Genomic DNA, 26,901 nt, shown 5'->3' with positions numbered 1-26,901 from the left:
GTGTTTACGGTGTTAAAAGCTGAAGAGAAATCCGTAAATTAAACAGTAAACATTTTGTTGCATCTGTTTCCAGAGCCTTCCTCTTTTTAAGTCCAGCCTCCTCTGCTCCACATTGCTCTTTCTATCCATCTTTCAAACCCACTGACCGAGTGCACGGACGTGTGACGTCATCAGGGTACGCCTGCAAAAAAAAGAAGCTGCCCGTGGTAAACGCTCAGCCACCCGGGGCCTGGATGAAGGTGAGCGGTGTATGTAGTCAATGTGCTGCTCTTCATTGAGCAGGTCAGAGCTCAGCAGAAAATCTTCATCCTCTCTTCTTCCTCTTCTTCTTGTTCTTCTATCAATGGTGAATAAAATTGCAGATGCAAAAATATTTTTACATCGATTTCTTTGTGGCTTTGTGTTGATTCTGTGCTAAACCAGGTGATGTGCCGGGAGTTTGCCCAGAGGAGTGACGGTCAGACTGTCACACTCAAGTCAGCTAGAAACCAGAAACATACTGTATCGTACAGTAGCTTGCTGTAATCATTTCTTTCTTGAGCAAATTTACAGTATTAAACCGTCTTTACATAGAAAGGTATTTTACTGTACAAAATATGCCGTATTTTCACAGCAATTTGTTGCGGTGCGTGGTTGAAGATAGAGCAAATGTCTACCTCATGTATTCATAGACAAGTTTCCTCACGTTCGACTTGTTGAAATACTCACAAAACCACAAGATGCCATTACTCTGACATTAAAATCTTCTGCTGGGAAGGTTTTTTGTGACAGCTTTCAAACTTGCTACAGCTGGTTTGATAATCTCTGATTCAAGCGCTTGTCCAACTGCATACTTTTCTCATGAACGGAGTTACATGTAATTAATATGGAGTGCAGCAAGGCATTGTTCCTGAAGGTCGCGTATGCGTGAACTGGTTATGCGGCATCACGGTAACAGGACAGTCCGGATTTTTAATGATAATGCCCGGAGGGAAAATCATCCTAGAGATTTGAGCAAAGAATGAACGCTGGTCAAAATACAGTAAAACACAAAATATATTGGTCTCTGGAAAAGGCATGACGAATTCTGGGATCAAACACAACTAGATTAGTCTATGCTGATATTTTATATATACTACAGGTAGATGAAGGCCCACACATCCAGGCTATTAAACTGTTTTTTATCCTTGGACCATCAGATTGTTGAGTAATCTATGATTACCTTATAAATTGTCATGTGTGGTCAAAAACATTCCTCTGTTGAAATATGTTTGTACAAATGGCAAATAAAGTTCTTGATTTGAGTTGTCTTCCTTTTTACATGAGAGAGAGAGAATGGCAATAGAGCTATTCTCTTCTTTTGTAATTCTCCATTTTCAGAGTTAGTTCAGGACGAGAAGAAGACATATGTGGCATGATGTGCCAGCTTGACAGGCGCTGCTTTCCCATTGCTTAAAACTTCCCTTGGTGAACTGACTGAAAGAGGAAAGAATCCCCAGGGCAGAATTTTCAAACAGGGTCACACCACCTTTTTTCTACCTGGCTCGACCTAATCAGACAGACATGACTTACTGGGATTAGTCAGAGCGTTTAACCTGATTCCTCACATGAAAGCACAGCCAGAGAAGTCAATGAGCATGTTTGGACAAATTCCATGAAAAACATTCCATTTACTTTACTTATTGGAGTACAATGAAGTAAAAGTGTATCTTCTCAGCTTAATGCAGTCTGACCTGTTTGTATGTTTGTAGAGACTTGCCCCCCCCCCCCCCCGGTGTGGGGCGGAGTGATATCACCTTTACTAAGGAGCGTCTGACTGACGGTACAGACAAAAGACACACCTGCCTCCTGCGCCTCTTAATATGAAGAGCTACGATGACGCCGTGGCTTTTCTGGGGCAGTGGGGGCTTTTCCAGCAGGTGGTCTTCTTCCTGCTGTGCGCCACTATCTTGCCCAACGGGTTCGGGGGCTTCGTGCTGGTTCTCCTGACCGACATCCCGGAGCACCGCTGCCGGGTCCCCGACAGCAGCAACCTGACGGCGGCCTGGAGAGGCGGCGTCATCCCGCTGCAGGTCAGTGCCTCACAACACAGTTTAAAAATGACACTTTTCAGTGTTTTAATGGTCAAACTCACCTTCTATAAGTCAAACGTTACATACTACAACTATATAAATGTAATAGAAATACTCATAATATTGTAAGTAATCCTGAATTGAATGTGTGAAAGTTGTGTATGAAATAAAATTTAAGCGAGAGTAGTTTCTGTAATTCCCCTCGAATCTTTCATTGCTTATTTTGTTACGAAAGTTCTAAATCAAAAGGACAATCAGCCATATTGTTGCAATATGGTTGCTGGGTTAACCCACTGTCTGTCACTGTGGGACTTTTCCTTATTTTTCTTTGTTTTCGTACCTTGATATTCGAAATAAACATTTCAAACAAACAAACAGACATCATTGATATGGCATTGTCAAGTTTAAGAAATCACAAATGAACGTCACACGTTGCACGTGCATTTTTAAGGTGGTGAATGGAAAAGAGCAGCTGAGCAGATGCAGCAGATACAGGCTGGACGTGGTGCAGAATCTCTCGTCTCATGGAAAGATTCCTGGTGTTGATGTTGACCTCAACGGTCTGGAGCAAGAGGGCTGCGTGGACGGATGGGAGTACAGCAAAGATGTCTACGAGTCGACCATTGTCACCGAGGTATGAATGTAACCCTGTGAAAGTGCCTCCGTCTTTGAGTTTCATGTCGGTTTGTTTGACCGTTCTTTCTGTCCATATCTGTCTGTCGCCGCGCCATCTGATTTAACAGCGCATTGAAAGGAGCTCGGGCACTTTCAAGAAACGTTTTCGCGTGTGAACCCAGCCACGGTGTGTCTGCACACCTCAGTGGGCGATCGTCACGGCACCCGTGGAACGATTTCCCTCACAGCCACAGTGAATCATTGTTACTGCTTCATATATTGTTGAGTAGTTTGGGTGCTTGTCTTGGTCTGGGGAGGTAAAAAATAATAATGTCCTGACCTTTCTTTGAAGTCCGGTAGATTTACAGTTTTTAACCGTGTGACTGACACCTTCATGCCATCCATTTAAGCAAAACCTGTTACTCCAGTCAGGCAAGATGTCTATATGTTCGCCGCCACAAAATGCCACAGGGGCTGTATTACATTATTACCCCGCCTGTATAAGACCGCCTATATGCTGGCTCTGTGTCATGTCACATATGGTGTAACAGACATTTTCCTACTTCAGCTGCTGTGCGTGCGGTGAGATTACCCCCATAACAAGGACTTGTTCACACAAGACCCGCTTCCTCAAAACTACCGCACGCAATTCATTCAGCAGAATGACTTTTTAAAATTTTTTTTATGTCTAAATAAACCTGGGATTAGTTGTAATTTCATTTTCGTTTTTCGCTCACGCCCGCTGACATTTATCCACTTCCCCATCTTCTGCCACATAGATTTCAGGGACAATAAAAACTTAGCCGAGACAGCAAAACACTAACTCATCTGGTTTTGCCTTCACTATTCCTGCAAATTTGCTTTGTTTTACACCCTCACTTCCATTACAGACTGAAATGCAGACGAATTGAAAGCACTCAGCAGTGGAGGCCAGGGAGAATTATTGCCATCATGAATCAACAAAACTCTTTAGTCCTTATTTAGTTGCAGATAAGTGGACACAGATTAACTACAAAGTAGTGAATAGAGGAAACTGAATTTTGTGCTGCAGAGGTAATAATGGGATTACAGAAATCCCATTTAAACTGGATGAAGGGCAGCATATTGGATCTCTGATAAGTGAAAAGCTTTTGCTTCTGAATTTATAACAAAAAAGATATATAGACATAAATACTTAAGATAGAAATGCATTCAATGGATGTATTTTTTTTTTAAATATGTGAAGAACAAGAAAAACAAACAATATAGTAAAAAACAAAAATCGATTTAGATAAAACTGTTAGAGAGTTGAATGTGAAGATGTATTAAGGACTGAACAAACTTCCCTCAATATTCCAATAATTTTCTTTTTCTGCAAACCTGTTGAGAATGAATGAAACATTAACATCCATTCTTCTGTTCTAGTTTGACTTGGTGTGCAGTGAGCAGTGGAAGCAGCCCCTCACCACCATGATCTTCTTCACGGGAGTCCTCACTGGATGTTTTTTCTCAGGGCAGCTGTCAGACAGGTAGAGAGATTTCAAGAACATAAACTAAACTGTTTATTTATATTTTTAACTTCAGTATGTTCTTTACGCATACTGTTAAAATAGTGAGAACTGTAACAGTTGCATCTGTGCATGTTTTGTAATGTTGCTTATATTGCTCTCGTAATGATAGGGGAAAAAAAGACATGTGATTTTTTTGGATGAAATAACTTTTGATGGCTATGTTTAAACATCATTAAAATGTAATTAAATCATTTTCAGTAATTATGTTCTGAACGCATACAGATCCCTAACACTCGATTCATATTATATCATAATATGAATATTAGAATTATGCTTACTGGTTTTTTTTCCCCCCATGCTTTTTTTTTTTTTTTTTTTCCTCCATAGGTTTGGAAGGAAACCAGTTTTATTTGCAACCATCGCATTGCAGACCATCTTCACTTTTATTCAAATCTTCTCAACTTCATGGATTCTATTCGTCATCATCATTTTCATCAGTGGTTTGGGCCAGATGTCAAACTTTGTAGCAGCCCTGGTGCTCGGTATGTATTACTGCATTTAATCAATCCTACAACTAAAGTAATAACATTTACTGTATACACAATGCAGCTCCACCTGGTTGCTTTGGTGTGACTCCTGTTGTACTCCTGTCTCCTTGTTTGCAGGTTCGGAGATCTTGATTGGCAACGTGCGTATCATTTACGCATCTATGGGCACAATGTTGGCCTTTACTGTCGGCTACATGATACTGCCACTCATTGCTTACTTTCTGAGAGACTGGAAGTCTCTCCAATTGGCTTTGTCTGTGCCCTGCCTTGCTTACATCCCCTTTTGGTGGTAGGTTTCAGTCATAACAATACAATAGGATTGAATTAGATTTTCTTCACTTCAACCAGGAAATATTAACCACATCGAAATACAGAAAGTCATTTAAATATTTAACCGAAAACCGACTTGTATATCAAAGCAAACAAAAAACCCACACATGATGCTAATCATTTAAATCAAAATCAGAAAGAAAGTATTATATATGCTGATTGCATCAGAAGTGTGTTCTTAAAGTGTTCTAACCCAGTCCGAATCTTTCTGTCATTGTGTGAAATTCCCCAGGCTCATACCGGAGTCTCCTCGATGGTTGCTGACGCAAGGCAGGGTTGAGGAAGCTGAGTACATTCTGAAAAAGGCTGCAAAGTGGAACAAAGTTCAAGCCCCCGAGGTCATCTTCGAGGAATACCTCGTAAGTTGACTTTAAACGGAACGGTTGTGAACGCACAGGCTCTTCAGTTTCTCAAAGGCGTAATGTGTTCACCTCTGACTGATGCGGTAAGATGGAGTCAATGCTGGCCAAGCTCATCCATGCGGAATTATGTGAGTAGATCATGTAGAGATCATGTTGGAGCTGCTCTATTTCCCAAATCAAACATGTCTGTAACATGGAAGTCAAATCTGCATATGAACGAACAGGCTTATTCCAAAATCTCATTACTTGTCTAACTCAGAACCTAATTCAAAGTTTTTAATTCGTCTAACCTTATTTAAATAAATAAATAAATAAATACACAAATAAATAAATAGTCCTTTGTATCATGGACCATTGACAAAGGACCCAAACGCATGACTAGGCCACGTTTACGCGAAGGTTTTTTTGAAAAAAAACCTGATATTTCCCCCTCTATGCTTACAAGAAAAGAAATCTTGATTTACCCAGACCCGCATATACACCTGTTTCAGACCTACAATGAGCATGCCAAACCTGCTGGGAGCAGTGTAACGAGAAGCATAAAGCCAATCACAAGCCTGAAAAAAACGAACCATTGCAAATTGTGACGTCGCTCTCCGCCTGCCCCCATCAGATGCAAACGGAGACACAGAGTATTTCAAAATCGCCACTGTGGCCGGAGGTTACAGAAATCATTGTGGTGACTCGTAGCTGCGTTTGTGTGTGAATGCGCGGCCCAAACGCAGAGAAATATCACCAGGTTTTTTTTTCAAATACCTGGATACATGTAACCATGGCCTGAGATAGCGTGAAAGCTTAAATACACACTGGATGACAGTTGTGTAAACAATTGAAGAGCAGTCAGAGAAGGAGTCAGAACAGGACACAAGAAATGGAGGAAGTACAAACACCACACACGACATCAATTAAAACGCCCACGTCATGTTGAACAAATATAAAATCATGTTGTCTAGACATGAGGAAAAACGGCATTTATAGCATAATTTTTCAGAAACACAGGGAACATAAAGGAGTCCGAAATACCAACAAATGAGAAAGGAATACAAGACAGATCCCATGACACTGCACTTCTTCAGACGTCACAATGAGGTGCTTGTCCTTCACTTGATTTTCACTCCAGTTGTCCTCACATTTAAAAAATGTCACTTTGTTTTTTGAGTTGAGATGCAAAAGTTGTAAAAGACCTACAGTACATGCTTCTGGCCAGAATTACCATTTTGCATTGAAACAACTTAAAAAAAACACCAAGATAAGATATGACTGTGTTTTTTGTTTTTTTTGGATGTGGCATACACACCGTTTCTTTTGTTGTTTTTATAGCTTTGTGGGTCTGGAGTTACAGCGTTCTGAATGAAATACATCCTGATATTTCCATTTACACTCAGCTCGAGATAGCCCAAATTATCTTCGGAAATCCTACTCTCCAGGTTTTTCCAAGAACATCTTGTCGCTCTGAGAAAGAACTCTATGTTCTTTCAACTGAATTTCTATTTCTCCCATGGATGGATGTCAGAACATATGTCAGTCCCTAAAGGTGAATACTTGTACATGTGCATACATGCACATACACACTTTGCCTTCATTACCTGCGGAGTCACTGGAACCCAGTTCTAATCCTGGTTTTAAAGGGAACCTAAGCCTAATCGCAGTCTGATCCTAAAACATGTCCTCATGTGAAAATGTATAGATTTCTTTTTTTATGAGTGTGTGAATGAATTTAACGCCCACCAGCCCCCCCCCCACTAAACTGTCATTTTCCTCTTAATCCCCGAGCTGCAGAAAGAAAATGTGCAATCGAAACCTATATGCGTGTCTTGCAGACCATCAAAACAGAGAAGCAAGGCAAGAAAGATCTGGGTTTCTTTGTGCTGCTTAAGCACAGCAGCATCAGAAACACAACATTAATCATCTGCTTGGTTTGGTGAGTGAACAGTCGGACTCTTTAAACTAGCACTCATTATCTCTGCATCAGTAACAGCGGCTGTTTTAAAGAGCTCGCCACGCTGCAGACGTGATGGTCGTTTGAATATAAGATTCTAAATAGAACTAGAGTGCAAAAATATCAGCAAATTTAGCAAATTGAATACAAAAGTGCACAAACTGTGAGGAAAAAACTTACTGCAATGTTTCAACTTTCATATTCGAGTTTCTGAACTGTAATTAACCTTGGTGGATGGACTATGTATTGGCCAGAGTGCTACTACGACAAACAGCACACAGATCAGTTTTTGATATGTCTCTCTAAATTGCAGATACAGTGTGCAAGTTGCTGTTTAGGTTTCCTTACCTGCACTACTCTCTAAATGCACTAAAAGGCAGTGCGGTATATTATTACCAGCCAATCACCATGTAGTTCGACAGGAAGTCAGCATTTGCACACCTTGTAAAAAAAAAAAAAAAGCCAAAACATATAACTAAAGCGATAGGAACTGTGGTAAACCACTTGAATTAAGTTACTTTAAACAGAAGAGTAACATTTATATCATAGAATGTTATCCCAATGCCTTCATGGGTTTTTGCCACAAACACTTCCTTATTACGCCTCAAAATGCAATAAAAACAATAAGTAAAAGCTCTCTTTTTAAAGTCTTACAGGCCAGATAAATAAATATGAAGCAATGGTTTGAAAATCTCTTCTGTATTAGAAAATCAAGCTTTCTCAGAACATTTCTTCCTGCTTTCCCTTCCTGCCGTGCCAGTGTCACAATGTAAACCATTAAAACCAGAATCTCACAAGGGTACCAGCTTAACAAACCTTTGTCGTGGGCAGATGCTCCCTTCGACATCTGATTTCTTTGTTTGTGAGCTTAGTGAAGCCGCTCACGAGGCAGCTTTCTTGGGGATCATGTCACACGCAACAAAGTAGGGCAAGACCATTTAAATAGATGGTTAATAGTCCGGTAAAAAAACCCAAAGAAAAACCCCGGGAAGCACTGGATTAGTGAAAAGGAGGAGGATATTTGGTCACCCTATATCTTTACTGTTTGTGTTTTCGACTGTCCCAGGTTCACCTGTTCTGCAGGCTACTACAGTCTGTCCTTCAACACAGCCCAGCTCCATCCAGACCCCTACCTCAGCTGTTTCATCTCAGCAGTGGTTGAGATTCCGGCGTACGTTTCCAGCTGGTTGGCGCTGCAGTACCTGCCAAGAAGAGTGTCCGTCATCGGTTCCTTGGTTTGTGGAGCACTGCCGCTGTTCCTCCTACTACCGGTGCCAGAAGGTAAGCGGAAAACAAACAAAAAAAGACTTAAGATATATTGATATTCACATGGAGAATCCCAAGTGGTTTGATGAGACTGAGGTGAATTTGTCAGACGCGAAACGACTGAATTACAGTTTGATGTACAGAGAACGCATCCAAATGCACATGAATCACGTTTCCAGCTATATTGTATTAATAGTTGGGTGATGCATAATTTACATAGGTTAAGAAATGGCAGCAGGATGCATGTTGGAGAAAATACATGTCACCAGTACCTGTTCTTTCCTGTGGAAGTTGGACAGACACATCACTACTGATGTAAACCTTGATGTATGGGCAACTCTTCATGCCGCTGGTCTCTGTCAACAGGATAATGCACCTTGACCACGCAACATAAACTATTGGTTTATCGAAAATATACAATAGGCTCTAGTTGCTCATTTGACTCACTAAGTGTTACAAATCTTATTCAAATCAAACATCTGTAGATGTACTGAACCATGGTGCGCTCCTCGCGTGTGTGTATCAGAAACACGGGACACATTCACACATATCTTTGTCTTGAAAGGTCCCAACTGTGGTGGCAAAAGGGGAGTTTCACATCAGCTTGGTCATAATATCATGGCTTATTCTGTGTGCCTCTTTGCTTTTCTGAGTACTCTATTTTTTTCATTTGTGTTCTTATTTAATGTATTGTCATTTAGATCTACCAAATGTTACCCTTGTGCTGGAGATGCTGGGTAAATATTTCATTACCACTGGGTTGGCGCTGATGTTTGCCTTCGTCTCGGAGCTGTTCCCAACAGTGATCAGGAACACGGCAACAGGGATCTGCAACACCTGCGGCAGAATAGGATCCTGCATTACCCCTTATTTGTTAACTCTCAGTAAGTCAACTGGATATCAATATTAATTATAATCCTTCTTTTTTTTTCTTTTACAATGAATATTGAATGCATTGGGCATGCTTTGGATTCAAACATATTGTAAATGCACTCCAACATTTCTCTTTAAACCTTCCCTTTTTATTTTTAGACAGTCACTATAAGTACCTGCCTTACATTATTCTGGGGATTTTGGATATTCTATCTGCCATCGCAACCCTTTTACTTCCGGAGACTTTCAAAAAGCCACTACCTGAGACCATTCAACAGATGCAAATGCAAAGAGAAAGGTGGGTTGCTTCAATGAAGTGTCCTCTTCCAATTTCCTTGTTTTAATTTTAATCCACAAGTAAGTAATTTTACATTCTGTAATACTGCCTGATGTATATCCATTGGTGTAGCATCCAGTGTCGGTGGGTCAAAACTATATATTGTCAAGTGGAAAAAAAAGAACTAAACTAAGTGCAATTTGTTTTATTAAAGGTAACTGCTTGTCTCCATTTGTCCACTGGGGGTCGTACTAGAACTGTATAGCTGTAGGTGGTAGAGGTGACGATAGTGATATTTTCTTTGTGGGTGAGCGAGATCGACCAGAACTAAACAAAACAAACCAGAAGTTAAACAGTTTAGAGCCACATTGAGGCGGTTTAGTCATGCGCTGAGGAGAAATAGTGGATATACCAGAGGATGTTGGAGTTAGAGCTGCCTCATAGGGGGAGAGTAAGATCTCAGAGAAGATTCATGGATTCAGTGAAGGAAGACATGGAATTTGAGAATGTAACAGCAGGGGAGGCTGTGGCGAGGCTGGGATGGAGGCAGGTGATCTGCTGTGGCGACCACTGAAGGAAACCGCATGAAAAACAATAATGTGATTGTGTTACTATTCCAAATGAAATCAAATCAAAATGCATCGGATTCTGAAGTAAAATGACTTTTGGACATATTGTATGATATCTCATTAACAATACATGCAATATAAACTACATCCTCCTTGGTGTAAAGTAGCTGTAATGAAAAATTGGATTACACTGCCCCCAAGTGGTCAAACATTCGGTTTAAGGCAGAAGAATTCTTTTCACAAGTCACACTTTTATGTGTTGAGTTTTATACGGAAATGCAATAAACTTTTAGTAGCAAAACAAGTAGTTTATTATCCAAGCAGGATATGACAGCTGATGTTGGGTTCACGTAAGTGTCTTCACTTGTTTTTTAACAGGATTGCGTGTCCATGCGTCACCGGAACAAAAACACAAAACTCTACATCTGAGGTACGACTACGACTGTGTCTTGTACTTGTTGTGACAAATATGCAGACACTTGTAACACAATTCCTCATGATTGTAACACCCGAACTAAAAGTAAATGCTACTCCCTACAAATGGAATATCAGACTGCGTTTGCAACTGTAATCATAATGCAAAGAATGATGGCGGTAGAAGCTGCTTTGATGTGGATAGTTGGTGTCGTCTCTCTCTCACAGGTGTTTAAATATGATGTGCAGAATGTATGCGATAATGTAAAGGCAGGTATACTTGGTTGACCCCAGGTCCCCGTTGATGGGGCTCTTCATTAAATTAGATTTATCAGTTTACAACTTATAGAAATTCACAAATGTTAAATGTTTAAATGTTTAAATCTCCGCTTCCAATCTAGGCTTGGCTACTTTTCTGTGTGAGTTTTCATCGGGTACTCTGGTTTCCTCCTTCATTCCAAAAACATGCATTTGAAATTAATTGGTGACACAAAGTTGTTTACAGGTGTGAATGTGAATGTGGTATTGGCTCCAGCCCCCTGTGATCCTAAACTTGACAAAACAGTCTAGAATATGGATAGAATACTAACAAAATGGCTTTTGGAATCACTCAAGCACCTTTTTAACATTATCAGTGGAAAAAAACCAATCCATACATGAACAGATTGTTTCAAAAAAACTACAAATACAACCGTTTCACAGTTTAGAAAGTTGCCTGCGTTTTTCTCCTAAAACACCAAAATAGTCACCAAAAAAAAAAAAAGATAAAACACACAAACTCTATACAGATGGTAAATTACACAGCTTGAATGATTGTCTCTTGTATTTTTAACAGGACGATCGGCCCGAACATCACTGGAAAAAAGTGGTCATGGTGGATAGTCCACAATGAGAGACTGCTTTTTTTTTTTTTTTTTAAAGTAGGTGACATGTTGAAATCTGTGTCAATACTTCCTGTTTACAGTTGTTCCGTATTTGACCTTTTATTCAGGTTTAGGCTTCTAATTTTAAATTATGCTTTGAGAAAAAAAAAGTGTTTGCACGGGAAAGACCTCTTTTGGTCTGGTCGATCTATTTTTGATATTTGCCTATACATTTATAAACTGCCTTGACTGGCAGTGGAGCTTTTGCTCAGGGAAATGTTACATCATGTGTTTTGTATTCGGTCATGTCATGGTAAATGTAGGTGAAATAAATGTGTTTAATTCAATTCAATTCAATTCAACTTTATTTCTATAGCACCAAACACAACACAGTCATCTCTCGGTGCTTTTAACAGAGAAAAGAGAAAAACCCAACAAATCCACATGAGCAAGCACATTTATCTGCGACTGTGGAAAGGAAAAACTCCTTTGCAGAAACCAGACTCAGAGGTGGCGGCTTTCTGCTGACCAGTTGGGGGTTTGACGCAGCCCTAAATGTACGCTTTAGTAAATCGACAAGTCTTGAGTCTCGTCTTAAAAGTAGAGACTGTTTCAGCCTCCCTAACTGAAACTGGGATCTGGTTCCACATAAAAGGAGCCTGAAAGCTGAAAGCTCTGCCTCCCGTTCTACTTTTAGAAAATCTAGGAGCCTCCAGTAAGCCAGCACTCCGAGAACGAAGTGCTCTTCTGGGGAGATATGGGACTAACAGTTCTTTAAGATGTGATGGAGCCTGGTTGTTAAGAGCTTTATAAGTTAAAAGAAGGATTTTCTATTATTCTATTCTAGATTTAATAGGGAGCCAATGAAGAGAGGTTAGTATCGGAGTGATGTGATTGGTTCTTGTCAGGACCCTTGCTGCATCACTCTGATTCAGTCTGTTTCTAATTTTGGAAATATTACGTAATCTCCTTGTAAATATCTTTAAATAGTTTAGTGGGGATTGGATCTAGCAGGCAAGTTGTTGGTTTAGATGAAGCCACGATTGATTGTAACTCAAGGACTTCTATAGGGTGGAAGCTGGATAACTGGAAATCCAGCTCCACTAACAAGTCTGAAGATGTGGTTGGTCGATCTGCAACTGCACTGGGCAGTGAGTCTTTAATTTTATCCCTGATAGTTAGAATTTTGTCATTAAAGAAGTTTACGAAGTCATTACTGCTCAAAGTTAAAGGGATATGAGGTTCGACAGAGCTGTGACTTTTTGTCAGCGTGGCTATGGTACTGAAGCGAAATCTAGGATTGTTTCTTTATGCACTTTTTATTTATTTTGTAATAAAAAAGATTGGTTTTCTTGATGTAGCATCAACGTATTTAACACTCATTCCCTACCTGTGTTCTATGGAAGACACGATGTGCCAAAATTTAGTAAATAAATAAATACACCATTAAATAAGTAATCAAATAGTGAAATAATTAAATGGTTTTTTTTAAACATAAAATGAATTACGGTAATTACGCATGTTTATTTATGTAATTCCAATTTTAATTCATTAATGACACATTTAATTAATTATTTAATGGTGTATTTATTTGTTTAATTTCGGCACATTTGCCCAATTGATAAATGATATATTTTGAATATCAGCCTTTTTTTTTCATTCTTTTTTTTTTTTTATGCTTTTCTTGGCTTTCCTAGTGCAGGTACTGTACAAAGGTTTTCCTCTGTATTTTAAGTCTCAAAGCTTTATTAACCTATTCACCATGACTTCACTCGTAGTCGCATCACCTAACTGAATACATTTAAAGCCTTTTCATAGTTGTCGTAACACAAGGACGCCTCCATAATCTAAATTAAGAAAACCTTTTTCAGTCCAATGTTTTGGGTGTTTGAAATGTTAATTGTGGACGAATTACTTCTGATAAAAGTTGCTTGACTCCTTGCGTTTAATTGTTGGTCAGTTCAGAATCACTTAAGTGCCCGCAAACTCAAAGTCTGTGGTGATGTCTGAAAGTCAGCTGTGATTGTTTGCGAAGAACAAATTTCAAGAAATGCCTTGTATCGACATAATTATTTTGAGTCGTTTGTATCTAAAGTTATTGTTTTGGAGTCAAAAAGAAAACGCAGTTCTACTATGTGGCATATTAGAAATAAAGTTGTTCTGAAAGAATTTGAAGTAATTTGTGCGACTCGATTAATCGCATCAGTGACATTGTCAATTCTTTCTGTACTATGCTTGAATATGAAACGTTTACTCATTCTTTATTTTAATCCTTTGGTCTGGTTGATCTATTTTCAATATTTGTTCATATACGGTAAAACCTCTGAGGTAGGAACACCCTAAAATCCAAGGGCAAGTGTCCCCCGAAGACAGGTGTCCTCTCTTCGGAGGGACGGGTCACAAGGATAAATTGTACAACCAGTTGATATTGAATGAACCAAATACCAAATACAAGATGTATACCATATAAATACATATATACACATGTATATAAGATGTATACAAAATAATTATTAAATAAGATTTCATTTACTGGCAGGACCATATACAGTCCATCTTGAGTGGACCAGACTGGCAAATATTGCTATAATAACCTTGAAATTTACACTTCAAAGTTCTTTTTTGTTGTGGTCACAGTGTATGTAATGGAATTGTCTATATTTTTGCAACATCAAACGGTGAGTACTGAAAATGATTACAATCTCACCATGAAGTCAATTTTGATGAAACATTCTGGTGCAAAATACAATGAAATGTAGGGAAAGTGAAACTTTTGTGTGCGCAGAGTACGCGTGAAGTCCAAATCGTCATCCACCCAGTGCGCTAGGCTCCGATCCTCTGCAGTTGACCGCGCTTATCTGTGCGCGTCGACTGTGCATGTGCCCAGAGCCCACTCCTCCGTCTTCTCGTCTGAACAGTCACAATTTAAAAGCAAATAAAGAGCCGGAGGCTCAGAACTCCTGAAGTGAAACATGAACTACTTCAGGAAAGGTGGAGAACGCCGGGCTGCAGAAGTGGAGATATTTTCGGGATCGTTACGTTATGTTATGGAACACGCACGGAAGTGAACCAGGAGTGTAGTACGGATGCAATAATGTAGCACCCGCGGCCTGAATATTCCAATAATCAGGTCCAGTCCAAGTCGTTTGGCCGTTTTAGTGTCCGCTCAGCATGAAATTTGCCAGGAAAACCTGTCCGTTGTCCGAGTTCGGCAGGTTATCCGCTCATTAAGATGTGAACGGTTCGTGCACAATGACGTGTCCGCCTAGTACAGGGTGTCCGCTCTTACCGAGTCCTCTCCTCACAGGTTCTACTGTATTTATAAACAGCCTTGACTTGCATAGCTTTGGAGTGTTTGCTCAGGGAAATGTTGCATCATGTGTTTTGTATTCCAGTACCTTATCTTGGGGGCAGCCGCGGTTCCACTGCACAGTATATGCCAGGCCGGGCCGGTACAGTAAGGCAGAGCGTACCAAGACCCAGCTCTGTTGCGCGGTCCCACCCCAGAAAGTACGGTTAGATTGTAAGTGGTCTTGTGAACGACGGAGGTATGTGACGTCATTACGCAACAGTAGTCGCGGGACCAACGGGGAAGTTGCAGCCGCAGCTCCATTGTCTGTGACACAGCTAGCAGAACTTTCTCATTCGGAACAGCAGCTTCGAGCTCCCACTGCATCTCCTCCTTTCCTGTTTTAGAGGACAAGCTGCATCTCGTCGGACCACCGGGGGGCTGTGTCGCCCGCTAACGTTTCAACAAGCCCAGTTAATCAAACAAAGCAGCATATGTAAACAACAATGGCAGGGTTTATATGGCTGATGAGCTATTTAAATATTGCGGGCTTGTCGAGAGGAACGATCATCATGACCAATCAGTAGACGGCAGTGTTGTAGCCCTCCTTATGGAACCGTACTGATGTGAAAAAAAATCGTAACCGTTGGCTACGGTTCCCTCCACAACTTTTGTCAGTGGGGACGCACGAAAACCCGTCCAGTCCTGGCACATACTGCACAGTGGAACCACAGCGAAAGAGACGAGGTGTGAGGGCTCGAGTGAATAGAGGCAAATGCCTCTTTTACACGACAACGTGTAACCGCAAAGCTTTTTAACTTTTGGCAGGTCTGTTTACGTGACACTAGTACTGGGATCCGCTGCCACCGTGACGTTTTCATACCAGCTCCCAAGGCGGAACTTTTAGCCACGTGAAGCGGTAAGTGGGACGTTTTGCTTAGGTAGAAGTTGATGAGACCATTTCAAATTGTGAGCAGTTATGCAAGAAACCACATGTAATGTGCAATCGTGGAGCTGATCATCGCAATGCATTATGGGAATTGGGTTGGTGGTGAATTAATTGTGTTTCTTGAGGGTTATATTAGGCTTGTAGTGTTGGTAATGATTGTGTTTTTGTTGTTTAGTTTGTGTAGTTAGTTAGTTAGTTGATCTAGTTTAGTTTAGTTTAATAGTTGTAAGTTAGCAACGAGGAGTGACGAGGGTTTTGTGTGTCATGTCGTCCTGCCATGGTGTTCCTGTGCATCAAAATAAAAAGCCTCTGTAGCTTGGAGCCGGCATTAAAGGAAATGATTGGTTCCCTGTGTGATTTTTCTGCATCACTCGTCACTCTATAATGTCTAGACTTATTAGTTCCTATGGTCAGCTTGGTCTCCCATTGTTAAATATCTGATTGATATAATGTAAAATGCCTTGTGTTACTTCTACAAATGGGAAAAACTCACCGGGTATTTCTAGAACGATATTCATTCTCGCCATAAGGAGTCAGTAATGGGTTTTATTTATATAAGAAACTGGTTGTTCTCCTGGCAAATGAGGAAATAATTCCAGTCATAGACAGACGGGATAACAGACAAGTGAGTCAATGCTGATCATAATCTGTGTTTCTTCTGTATTTGCAGGTGCATAACATGCACACGTTCCATATATATTACTGTTGTTACACTTATCTTATATTTTTGGTGGCATGTTTCATGTTTACAATATGTCAAACATAAGAAAATAAGGAATGCTAAGATGCTAATAGAGGCCTGTCAGCCAGCAACAATTCCTTGTTTTATCGTATGGAAAACAAGGAAGTAAACCCAGTCATAGACAGGAAGGAGTAAGTGAAATACTTGCCTTTTAAAAACCATGTGATTTGTTTTCTTAATGTAACTTCAGCGCACTTAACACTCATTGACTAGCTATGTTCACTTATTTCCACTAATCTCTAACCTGATAAGAGACATTAAACTCCCTGCTGCTACCAAGAGAATGATTTATGTCTGCTGCATAACTTTTGTTCAAAGGGATGAAGACAGGAGAGCAGAGTTACCTCTCTGACACTATGCAGGACTATGAAGACGCCACAGCATTCCTGGGTCTGTCAGGATTCGGTGGTTCCGGTCCTGGCAGTTTTATGTTTTATGTTGTGTTCTGTTTGTTTTGGTGAGTGTTGTCTTTCTGTTCGGTGTGTGGTGTGTCTTCCTCCCCCTCGCATTTTGACAGCAGAGCAGGCGCAGCCGTGGGGGAGGATAACTCATTTCACCTGTGGCTCATCAGCGGCTCCACCCTTAAAAGCCTGGAGCTGCCAGAGGGTCGTTGCCAGTCCGTACTACTGCTTGCGGTAATTGTTTGGCCTAGCTCTCTTCAGAGTCGTTTTTCTAGTGTTGATCTTGGAGCTCGCGATTTGAAACATTGAGCCAAGACTGGGTTTTGTATCCTTGGATTTTGGTTAATCCCCCCCCCCCCCCCCCCCTGCTTTCGCAGCGTTTTCTGTTCCCCCCTGCGGACTCCCGGTGCTCGCCACCTTCTCCCCATCCTGCGCCGTGGAGAGGCTTCTCAGCAGTGGTTTCCTGGGAGCCGAAGGAGCCGCCTTCTCAATAAACATTTGATTTTTTCCCCTTTCAAACCTGTCCCGTGTGTTCTACATCTTGGGTCTGCCCTTCCGGAACCATGACAGGGTCATTGGGGACGCTTCCAGCAAGAGCTATTCTTCCTGATTTGTGTCAGCACCCTGACCAATGGACTGGGAGTTTTTGTCATGGTCTTTGTGGCGGGCACTCCGGCTCATCACTGCCTGATTCCTGATGTGAACTTGACCGTTGATTGGTACAGAGCCGTCATCCCAATTGAGGTTTGTTATTCAACTTCATCTGCAGTTTTGGCTCATTGTGATTGGCAGACACATAACATAGCAGAATCAAAAATAGACATAAAATCTGAACTTATACTGTACAAGATAATGTCATTTTGATGATTGATGTCAGGTGTTTCACAACCGCTTGTTATTTATTAGTATAATGACAGAGTTCATTAAAGATTTGTTCAAGCAAGAATTTAACATTTTTTCCATTAATTTCCATTACATTAACTTACATATTATGTCAGTTTTACTTAAAATCATTAGACCTGAGACTTACTGGTCTCACTGTGCATTCCTGTTATTTTTGTTATTGATTAATTATTGATTGATGTATTGTGTTTTCCTTGTAATGGCCCATTGCCCCCTTGATAAATGATATATTTTGAATATCAGGCCTTATTTGAAAAAAATAAATAAATAGTATCATGCTTTCCATTTTCAAAGTGCAGGTACTGTACGAAGGTTTTCCTCTGCATTTCAAGTCTCAAAGCTTTATTAATCTATTCACCATGATTTGGCTAATAGTCACATCATTTCAACCACATTGAGCTTAAAAATCTCTTTTACAAGTGTGTCCTGTCAGCAGTACGTAAAACAAATAATCCTAAAAGGTTCTTAAAACAAATCAATTGCAGAGAAGACAAGTACATGAAAAACAGGTCACAGAGTAAGAGCATGTGAAAAATAAAACTATAAAAGCCAATAGGTAAGTTCGCTAAAACAAGAACAAGGTGAATTATTTGTTTCCAGGTGCTGTAAAAGGGCCATAAACTCCCAGTGAGACCAGAGAGTCTTTCTATCAAGCATTCCATGAGCATGGAGCAGAACACATCACCTACCTGAATACATTTAAAGCCTTTTCATGGTTGTGGTAACACAAGGATGCCTCCATGAATCAAAAGTTTAAGAAAACGAAGAAAACTGTTATATTTGTGGTATGAGAATTGTTTATGGCGGAGGAATTACTTATGATAAAATGTGATTGAATGAAGCCAAAATTTTAATGATTTGTAGATGAAGTCATGTTATAATAATCCACCTTCAAACAAAGATCAATCTGCTACATACAGTGATGCGTATATATTTGTGAAGATACATATCATGTAAGGACACAGTTGTTAATGTTTTACTCTCGGAAGCTCACCACAGGATCAAAGGTTTTTCCTTATATACGTTCAAGAATCAGTTCTGTAATAGAAAAACTGCGATAAAAGACACTGACGTTTGTGTTGTTGTGATTATGAGGTGGTGGATGGGAAACAGGAGAGCAGCAGATGCAGCAGATACAGGCTGGATGTGGTCAGAAATCTCTCTGCTCAGGGTTTCCTTCCTGGCAGGGATGTCAACCTCACTGATCTGGAGCAGGAGAGCTGTGTGGATGGCTTCAGCTACAGCAAGGACATCTACCAGTCCACCCTGGTCTCTGAGGTCTGTGTCTTTGTTCTTCTGGACCTGGATGGTTTTTTCATTTTGCTGGTTTTGTAGCTCAAGATTACCAAATGACACAGACATTGACTCCCTGTGGTTCATTTATTTTCGTGTTTAATTGATCATGTGTGGATGTTTCAGTTTGACTTGGTTTGCAGTGAGCAGTGGAAAAAGCCTTTCACCTCCACTGTTTTATTCTTGGGCGTTTTAACTGGAAGCCTCTTTTCGGGACCCATTTCAGACAGGTGAAGTTAAAGGAACTTGCATGTTTTTATGGCTTTCTATGTGTGAACATAGGAGGTTTATCATTCAACTTCTTGTCCTAGATTTGGAAGAAAACCTGTCCTCTTCATAACCATGGGAGTTCAAGCCATTTTCACTTTGGTCGCAATGTTTTCACCTACCCGGGTCGTCTTCATCATCCTCTTTTTCCTCAATGGTGTAGGACAAGTCTCCAATTATGTATCTGCTTTTGTGTTAGGTAAATGTGCACATTTTGCCTTTCACATGCTGCAGTTAAGATTTTCTAAACTGTCAATGGAAAAGTGAGGGTCCTCTACTCATCCATGGGTGTAACTCTGAGCTATGCTGTTGGCTACATGTTATTGCCTCTTTTAGCTTACTTCTTAAGGGACTGGACAACTCTCATGTTGGTTTTGTCATTGCCTGGCTTTCTGTACCTGCCCTTGTGGTGGTAAGTGTTTTCAATGATGACAACTTAAGCGGAACATAAAAACATGTAGAAAACTAATTCATATTTTAATGAAGCACATTTTTTGAACTTGAAGAATGTGATATTAATACTGTCTTTTTATTTAAATTGAATACTGTGAGAAAAGGTATACCTGGATCCTCCATAAGGCCAACAATCCCCATGCTCAGTAAATGCCAGTAAATAACCTGATTATATATTGGTCCATATGTAAATTGTAACTTATATAATCATTTGGAGCATGCTGTGTTTCACTGATGTGTATATAACTTTGCAGTGATAGATCTAAACAGAGGGACATTATAGTAACATTTATGCTGCGAATCAATCTGCCCTCTGGCAATAACTTAAAAGCTTCAATATTCCCATCACCACCCCTGACTTGACTCATGTTTCCACTTTGACTTGTCAGAAACACCAGCTAACAATTTTGCAACCTATGTTCACCTTTTTGGGTTTGAATGACTGTTTGTACCCTTGGCTCTGTTCGGGGCAGGTTCGTCCCAGAGTCTCCTCGCTGGCTGCTCTCTCAGGGGAGGGCAGATGAGGCAGAGGCCATATTGGCTGCCAAGAAGAACAAAGTCATAGCGCCACAACCTATCTTTGCCGGTGTACATGTAAGTTGCCTTCGACTGAAATTATGCAGATCCTGAGTAAAAGTGTCAAACATGAACATCAGCTTCAGATCACACAGAGCAGACAACATTAAAAATAAGTCATTTATTTGATGAAATTACTGCTCATAAACAATGTCATGGTTTAGGGCCCCTGCACACTCCCATAAGAACAAGAAGGAAAGCTGTGACGTCAGCCAGCTGCTGAAAAGGAGAGTTCATCCTCCGTGAAGAAGCTGCTGAACTCATAGGCCACGCCCCCTCACAGCAGGCACACATCTGTGAAGCAGCGTTTTAACTGTTGAACTGCACAGCTTATTTCTCACTTCCAATGTTTTCAGAAACACATTTCACTGAACCATTTCAGTAATAAAAGAGAAAGTTTGTGTCTGAGCCATCTATCTGACCCACTCTGCCATTGGTGATGTCATACTTCCTCCTAAAGTACTGGTGTGCTTCGGGGATTCAGCCGATCAAGTCTTCAAGACGGGTTCCAGGCCTATTCACAGACTCAATTGGCACGTCAAGGAGAAGCACACAGAAACACACTCACAAGAACGACCCACTCGTAACAACAAAAAGGACTTTGGTTGTTGTCCAGTCCTGGAAAGCTCTGACACATGTTTAAGGATAATAAAAGAGGCGGCAGCACACACCCTTGTGTAGAACTCATGAACCTTATTTATTCCTACTTTTTGTGATCTTTAATTAAAAGTGAAATCCAGCCCTCCAATTTTTGCCATTTTTTCTTAAACTGCTCAAAGGCCACATTTACGTGTAACTGGGTTTTTGCAAAAACGGATATTTTCCCTTCTACATTTACAAAAACATCTTGCATTTGCAAAGACTTGCAGACTTTCAAAGAAGAAATCACCTGGAACACTGAACTGAGTACATTTGCGCAATATTTAATACAGTAAAAACATTGTCAGGACACTGGCTTTTGTTATCTGTCCAACAGTAATTAAAGAGCTATCATTTGTGTAGCCTCCAGCTAATATGGCTTTCCTCAGATTTGCACACATTGCTGAAACAAAAACAGCAAAAACAACTTCTAACTAAGGCAATATAGTTTCAGGATGATAAGGCACCATCTAGGGAACATTACAACGTCTTCACCCTTGTGAGGAATGCAGGCGTCCTAAACACAACTCTGATCCTCTACCTGTTGTGGTGAGTATCCATTCAGACCAGCTGACACAAATAGTATAATAAGCTGTAATTGCAGTGGGATGCAAATGAAGGACTAATGACTGCACTCCCAGTAAAACCAGACCTGGTTACCATACCTCTTCATATTTTTCCAGGTTCACAATGAGTACCGGCTACGCTGGACTGTCCCTCAACACATCCCAACTTCATACTGACCCGTACATCAGCTGCTTCATCTCAGCGGCTGTAGAGGTTCCAGCATTCGTTACCAGCTGGTTGGCTCTACAATACCTTCCTCGCCGATTGGCTGTAATGTGTATATTGGTGCTTGGAGGAGCATCTCTTTATGGCATTCAACTGGTTCCTCAAGGTAAACCAAAAACAACAAGAGCAGCCACAGATATCTGACGTCCGCCAAAGGTTTAAGAGAAAATTAAAGAAAAATTTCCAGATAACCTCCAAAATTTATTGGAATCTTTCAGGGCCAAAAATCTGCAGTAGTTTTGGCGTCATATTGCTAACAGACATACAGGTAAATATATGGCGAAGATTTTATTACATCCATGGCGGACGTAATGAGAAAAGAATAGTCTGTAGTTTCTCAATATCTACTGTAGTTTCTTTAATACTTTATCCAAGTGAAGGGAGCTGGAGCTGACAAGTCTAACAGAATACAGACACACGTTGACATTTTGACATTATATGGATGAATTTGTCAAACAGTAACAGCATGCACAGTTTAACAAATAATTTTTTTTTACTAATTATCTCCACCAAAGCGGTTATGAAATCACCCGTGTTTATTTGTCTTTCTGTCTGTCTGTCTGTCTGTTAATAAGATATCTAAAAAACGAATGAGCGGATCATTTTGGTGGTGATCCGGAACAAATTGTGGATCCTAGGTCCCGATTGTTCTTGTTAATAACTGTGGGGCACCACCCGGGGAAACAGAAATTAAACTAATTACCAAACTATAAGTCTCAGTTGAAAGAATTTAATGAGGTTCATATTTCTTTACAAAATATAGCTAAGATTTAAATAAAACAGAAGGTATGAAATCTGAGTACAGACTGTTACAACCAGCAAATGTCACAACCACCACACAATAACTATTGCAGGAGCCATTTTATGTTTGATAGGTTTTTAGTGATTGTTACCTCCGCCAAGGGGGTGGTAAAATCACCTGCGTTTATCACGTCCACCAAGGAAGTAATAAAACCATCAGCATATATTTGTTTGTATGTCAGTTAGCAAGTTTACATAAAAACAACTACATGGATTGTGTCGACATTTTCACCACAGATATTAGGCCATGGACGATTCCATAAAATGTTGTAGGTGATCCAGAAACATTTTTTTTCAGAGTCCAGATCAAACTTTGGCAGACATTTGTTTGTTTGTGCACCTATCCATTTACAAGATATCTGAAAAACTAATAGGCGGATCATCATGAAAATTGGTATACAGGTGCATTTTGATCAAAAGAAGAACCCATAAGATTTTAGTGTGAATTGGATCAAAAATAATTGTTACAATTGTAACTTGTGTTCTTTTAATTTTATGAAAGAAAATCATGGGATTGCCAAACTCAAGCAGCGCTTGTAAGCACACAGTGAAACTCAAAATTGGAGTGCTAACAGATGTGCTACGGCTGATAAAAGCTTGTGAGACCACTGTGTGAGTGTGATATGCATGAATGCGCACATGGAGTCGGGGTTATACGTAGAAAGAGAGAGGGAATGAGAGAGAGAGAGAAAAGCGTCAAATTCGGCAAAAGGCCCCTTCATGCTACCAATGTCTGCGAGTGTCCGCGAGTGCGCAAAGTACGTGAGTGTCCGCAGGGTGCACACGATTGTGGCCATGCTCTACTTCTTGACTCACGGTAGCATGCGTTCCATGCATGCGGATTGGTCCACGCATCCCCGTCGCCAAGGACGCTGAGCATCGAAAATGGCTTTCACGTACCGGTCTCTGAGGTACTTCCATTTCTGGCGGCGTACCTGCTCCTCTTTGCCCAGAGTGGCAGCTATTTCACTCCAAGAGTTAGCAGCCTCTGGCAGTCTTTATACTCCCTCAGGTTGGTATTGTAGATGTGAGGATATCGGCAGACCTCCTTGCATAAACGCTCTTCAAAGTTTGCCTCCATTGTGATGCGCCAGAATAGGTAGAGACTGGCGCATGCGCAGTCTGCACGCACAATTGCGTGCAGGTCGCGCGGTCACATAAATTGGGCTGTGTGTGGTCAACCGCAGAGGGGTCGGACAGGACACTCGCGCATGGGGGCAGATGACAATTTTGACGTCACGAGTACCTTGCGCACTCGCGGACACTCCCAGACTCTCACAGACATGGGTAGCATGAAGGGGCCTTAAGTGGGGGCAAGTGGTGCATGATCATCAGCCTTTCTCACACAGAGGCAGGAAGGTAGACTGAACCTACGGTCGATGTCGTGGAGTAGTGTGCTTCTGTCTTTGCGACGGCTTGGTTCCTAGATTCAAATGCAGGCGTCCAGTGAAAAGTCCAGTTTTACTGTTCCAGGCTTCCAGTCGGAGGAACAGTGTTTGAAAGACTCAAACATCTGGTTATTTCTGAAGATGGGTCTTCATATAGCATGCAAGAGGATCAGTTGGTCCCTCCAGCTGCCTTACCGCCTCTCAAAGAGTTTTCCACAGAGAACTTGCAAACAGTTTCTCACTTGTCCATCAAGAGAAACTGCGACATAGGCTTTTTAGTTGAAACTTGGATTTTTGTGTCTTCTTTTCGCTATTTCTCCACGAAAATCACTCGGAGCATGGAGCTGCGACTCGTGCAGAAGGTTTAATACTGCAGTGACGTCCTGGATTTGTCATGTCACTAGGGGGTTTGGTCAGTCTTCAACCGGTGGTGGCACCAACATGCATCTGACGTGGGTTTTCACATCCTGGCATGAAATATTCCTGACCTTTCTCGGGCCACACTTTTTTTAGAATCTCTCTCTCTCATTAGGCTCAGAAAAAGGGATGTAGGCTGCGCTTTCTTAGTTTCAGAAACATGTCCTCATGGCCCCAACATATATACACAAGTTTCTATGGTTTGGAAGAGTCCATCTCCTAATGCAAGTATATTGATATACTCAAAGAACAATGTTGTGGCAATATTTGAATGAAAACCCTTTAGTAAAACAACTGTTACTCTTGCAGTTCGACATTAAACACTGCACCATTGACAGACTTGTTTGTTAGGTTATTTGTTTTTTGTTTTTGTTTTTTTTGCTCTTACATAACAACATGCTTCAAATGCACTCGACCACAACAGATTTTAAGACCAGCAGGTCCATATGGTGTAGTACAGTAAATAAACAAGATGAGCATTAAACATAGCCCTGTGTTCCTGTGTTTGTGTTCTCTCACTAGATTTGTCAGGTCTGTCTAATGCTCTGGAAATGGTGGGAAAATTTGGTTTCACCACTGGTACGTCCCTGATGTTTGTGTACACCGCTGAGCTTTACCCAACAGCACTCAGGAACATGGCAACAGGGACGTGCATGGCCGTGTCTCGAGTTGGAACCTGTATCGCACCATTTATACTAGAGCTGAGTGAGTATACTAAACTGAACTGAACTGAACTGACACATCAATAACAGCAAGATGTTCTACCACGCCATGATTTTTTGAACCTAGTGCAATGAGTCAAGCCTTTCTCTCATACTATTTTTCTCCACTGCCTTGTGAAGGCGTATACTCTAAGAACCTGCCTCAAATTGTACTGGGGACTCTGGCCTTCCTGTCCATCTTTGCCACTATATTCCTACCGGAGAGTTTTGGTCATCCTCTTCCTCAGACTATTCAGCAGATGCAGAGAAGAGAAAGGTGAGAAGCTTAAGCAGACCTTTGATATGTTATATTCATGTAGCATTCATGCATATGGAAACTCTCTTCCCTTAATCACAAGAAACAAGTGAAGCACCTTTAAAATCTGCAGTGGGATGATAAACAGCATTGTCATGCCCTTGTAAGCAAACACATAGATGACACATATAGAGATAAAAGTATTTTGTTGCAAACTGAATAAGTTAGTGAAGGATAATTATTTTCACTTAAACTGAGAAATAACAGGTTTTTTTTATTGCAGAGTGCATCATTACGAAATACTGTCTTTAATGCAAATGCACTAATATCATGTTGAGTGATGTCACACAAACATCTGGAGCTGTCTCACTTCCCATTAATGCAGAATTTTTGGCCGATCATCCACACGAGGCGGCATTTTAGGAGCTGGAAAACGGGTTTATTTTAACAACATATTTTTTTTAATCTTTTAATCTAACTCAGTGTTATTAGGATTTTATAGTTCTTGTGACGTAAGAATCACAGTAAATGCAGTTCCCATTATAGTGAAGAGGACCTGATATTAGTCATGATCATCACGATTCCAAAATCTGTGTATTGAAATAGTTCATCTTCCATTGTCACAGTTTTACTTTTGCAGAACACCAAACCAAATAACATCTTGTTTGTTGTGTCTCTCAACAGGATAAAGTGTCCGTGCATGAAGAGAAAAGCAAACTCAAAGTCTGTGGTGATGATTGAAAGTCAGTTGTGATTGTTTGTAATGAGAATAAATATAAAGAAATGTTTTGTGTCAGTGTTATTATTCTGTGTCATTTGAATTTAAAATTCTTGTTTTGTATTCAAAAAGAAATCCTTAATGGTAAAACAATTCAAATCAGTGACAATGGTGTTTCTTTCGGTACTATACTTGAAATGTTTACTCACTTCTTTAAGTGGTAAATGGATTTCATTTATATAACGCTTTTCAACTGCTTGAGCAGTCCCAAAGTACTTTACATTGTTAGTCTAAAGGCCCTGCTTAATGAGCATAAGAGATCTTCAGGTCTGGGCAGGAGCTGAGGAGTGTCCTAAAGAGTAAAACAAGGAGAGGCAAAGACTGTTACAAGAGGGGGTTGGAACAGCGCCTGCAGCAGAACAATGTGAAGGACGTTTGGAAGGGTCTGAACACCATCACTGAGAAAATAAACCCTGTACAATATACTTTTACATAAAGTTATTTCTAATTGCTATTTTACAACTGTGCAACCCGCCCCGCGCGAAGCAGTCACATCACAAACGACCAGTTAAAATCTCACAGTGTGGGGAAGCCTTTCGACGTTGCACCCCAAGGGCATGTGGCCTTGACCGCTCACCTCTCAGCTGTGATTTTTTGTAATGAAATTACAAAATGCTCCAGACTATTCGGTATTTGTGCTCCTGGTGTGAGAGCAGCGT

At 40.6% G+C, this 26,901-nt stretch overlaps 2 protein-coding genes across 7 annotated transcripts; both read left to right on the top strand.

Moving 5' to 3' along the window:
- The first annotated feature begins 1,773 nt into the window (after positions 1-1,773).
- Positions 1,774-16,170, top strand: LOC308122332 (solute carrier family 22 member 4-like). Of its 5 annotated transcripts, XM_080484095.1 has the most exons (13): positions 1,774-2,051; positions 2,503-2,685; positions 4,071-4,174; positions 4,544-4,698; positions 4,822-4,993; positions 5,267-5,393; positions 7,217-7,317; positions 8,402-8,616; positions 9,303-9,485; positions 9,634-9,772; positions 10,699-10,750; positions 11,570-11,654; positions 15,715-16,170. In XM_080484095.1, exons 1-12 carry the CDS (start codon positions 1,842-1,844, stop codon positions 11,624-11,626), a joined length of 1,698 nt encoding a protein of 565 aa, XP_080340221.1. In that variant the 5' UTR covers positions 1,774-1,841; the 3' UTR covers positions 11,627-11,654; positions 15,715-16,170. The 5 variants fall into 5 exon arrangements, with proteins under 5 accessions (XP_080340221.1, XP_080340218.1, XP_080340219.1 ...); XM_080484092.1 differs by lacking the exon at positions 11,570-11,654; XM_080484093.1 differs by lacking the exon at positions 11,570-11,654 and having other exon boundaries at positions 14,993-16,170.
- A 725-nt stretch (positions 16,171-16,895) lies between these two features.
- Positions 16,896-26,252, top strand: LOC308122334 (organic cation/carnitine transporter 2-like). 2 transcript variants are annotated; one of them, XM_080484098.1, is made up of 12 exons: positions 16,896-17,212; positions 17,356-17,722; positions 18,977-19,159; positions 19,301-19,404; positions 19,486-19,640; positions 19,778-19,853; positions 20,368-20,488; positions 21,558-21,658; positions 21,793-22,007; positions 25,030-25,212; positions 25,350-25,485; positions 26,149-26,252. In XM_080484098.1, the coding sequence occupies exons 2-12, from the start codon at positions 17,630-17,632 to the stop codon at positions 26,216-26,218; spliced, it is 1,437 nt and encodes a 478-aa protein (XP_080340224.1). In that variant the 5' UTR covers positions 16,896-17,212; positions 17,356-17,629; the 3' UTR covers positions 26,219-26,252. The 2 variants fall into 2 exon arrangements, with proteins under 2 accessions (XP_080340224.1, XP_080340225.1); XM_080484099.1 differs by lacking the exons at positions 19,486-19,640; positions 19,778-19,853.
- Positions 26,253-26,901: the final 649 nt, after the last annotated feature.

This window comes from Lipophrys pholis (assembly GCF_963383615.2).
Source record: "Lipophrys pholis genome assembly, chromosome: 16".
NCBI lineage: Eukaryota > Metazoa > Chordata > Actinopteri > Blenniiformes > Blenniidae > Lipophrys > Lipophrys pholis.
The sequence above is the reverse complement of the archived record's forward strand: the minus strand, read 5'-3'. Positions and strand labels throughout refer to the sequence as shown.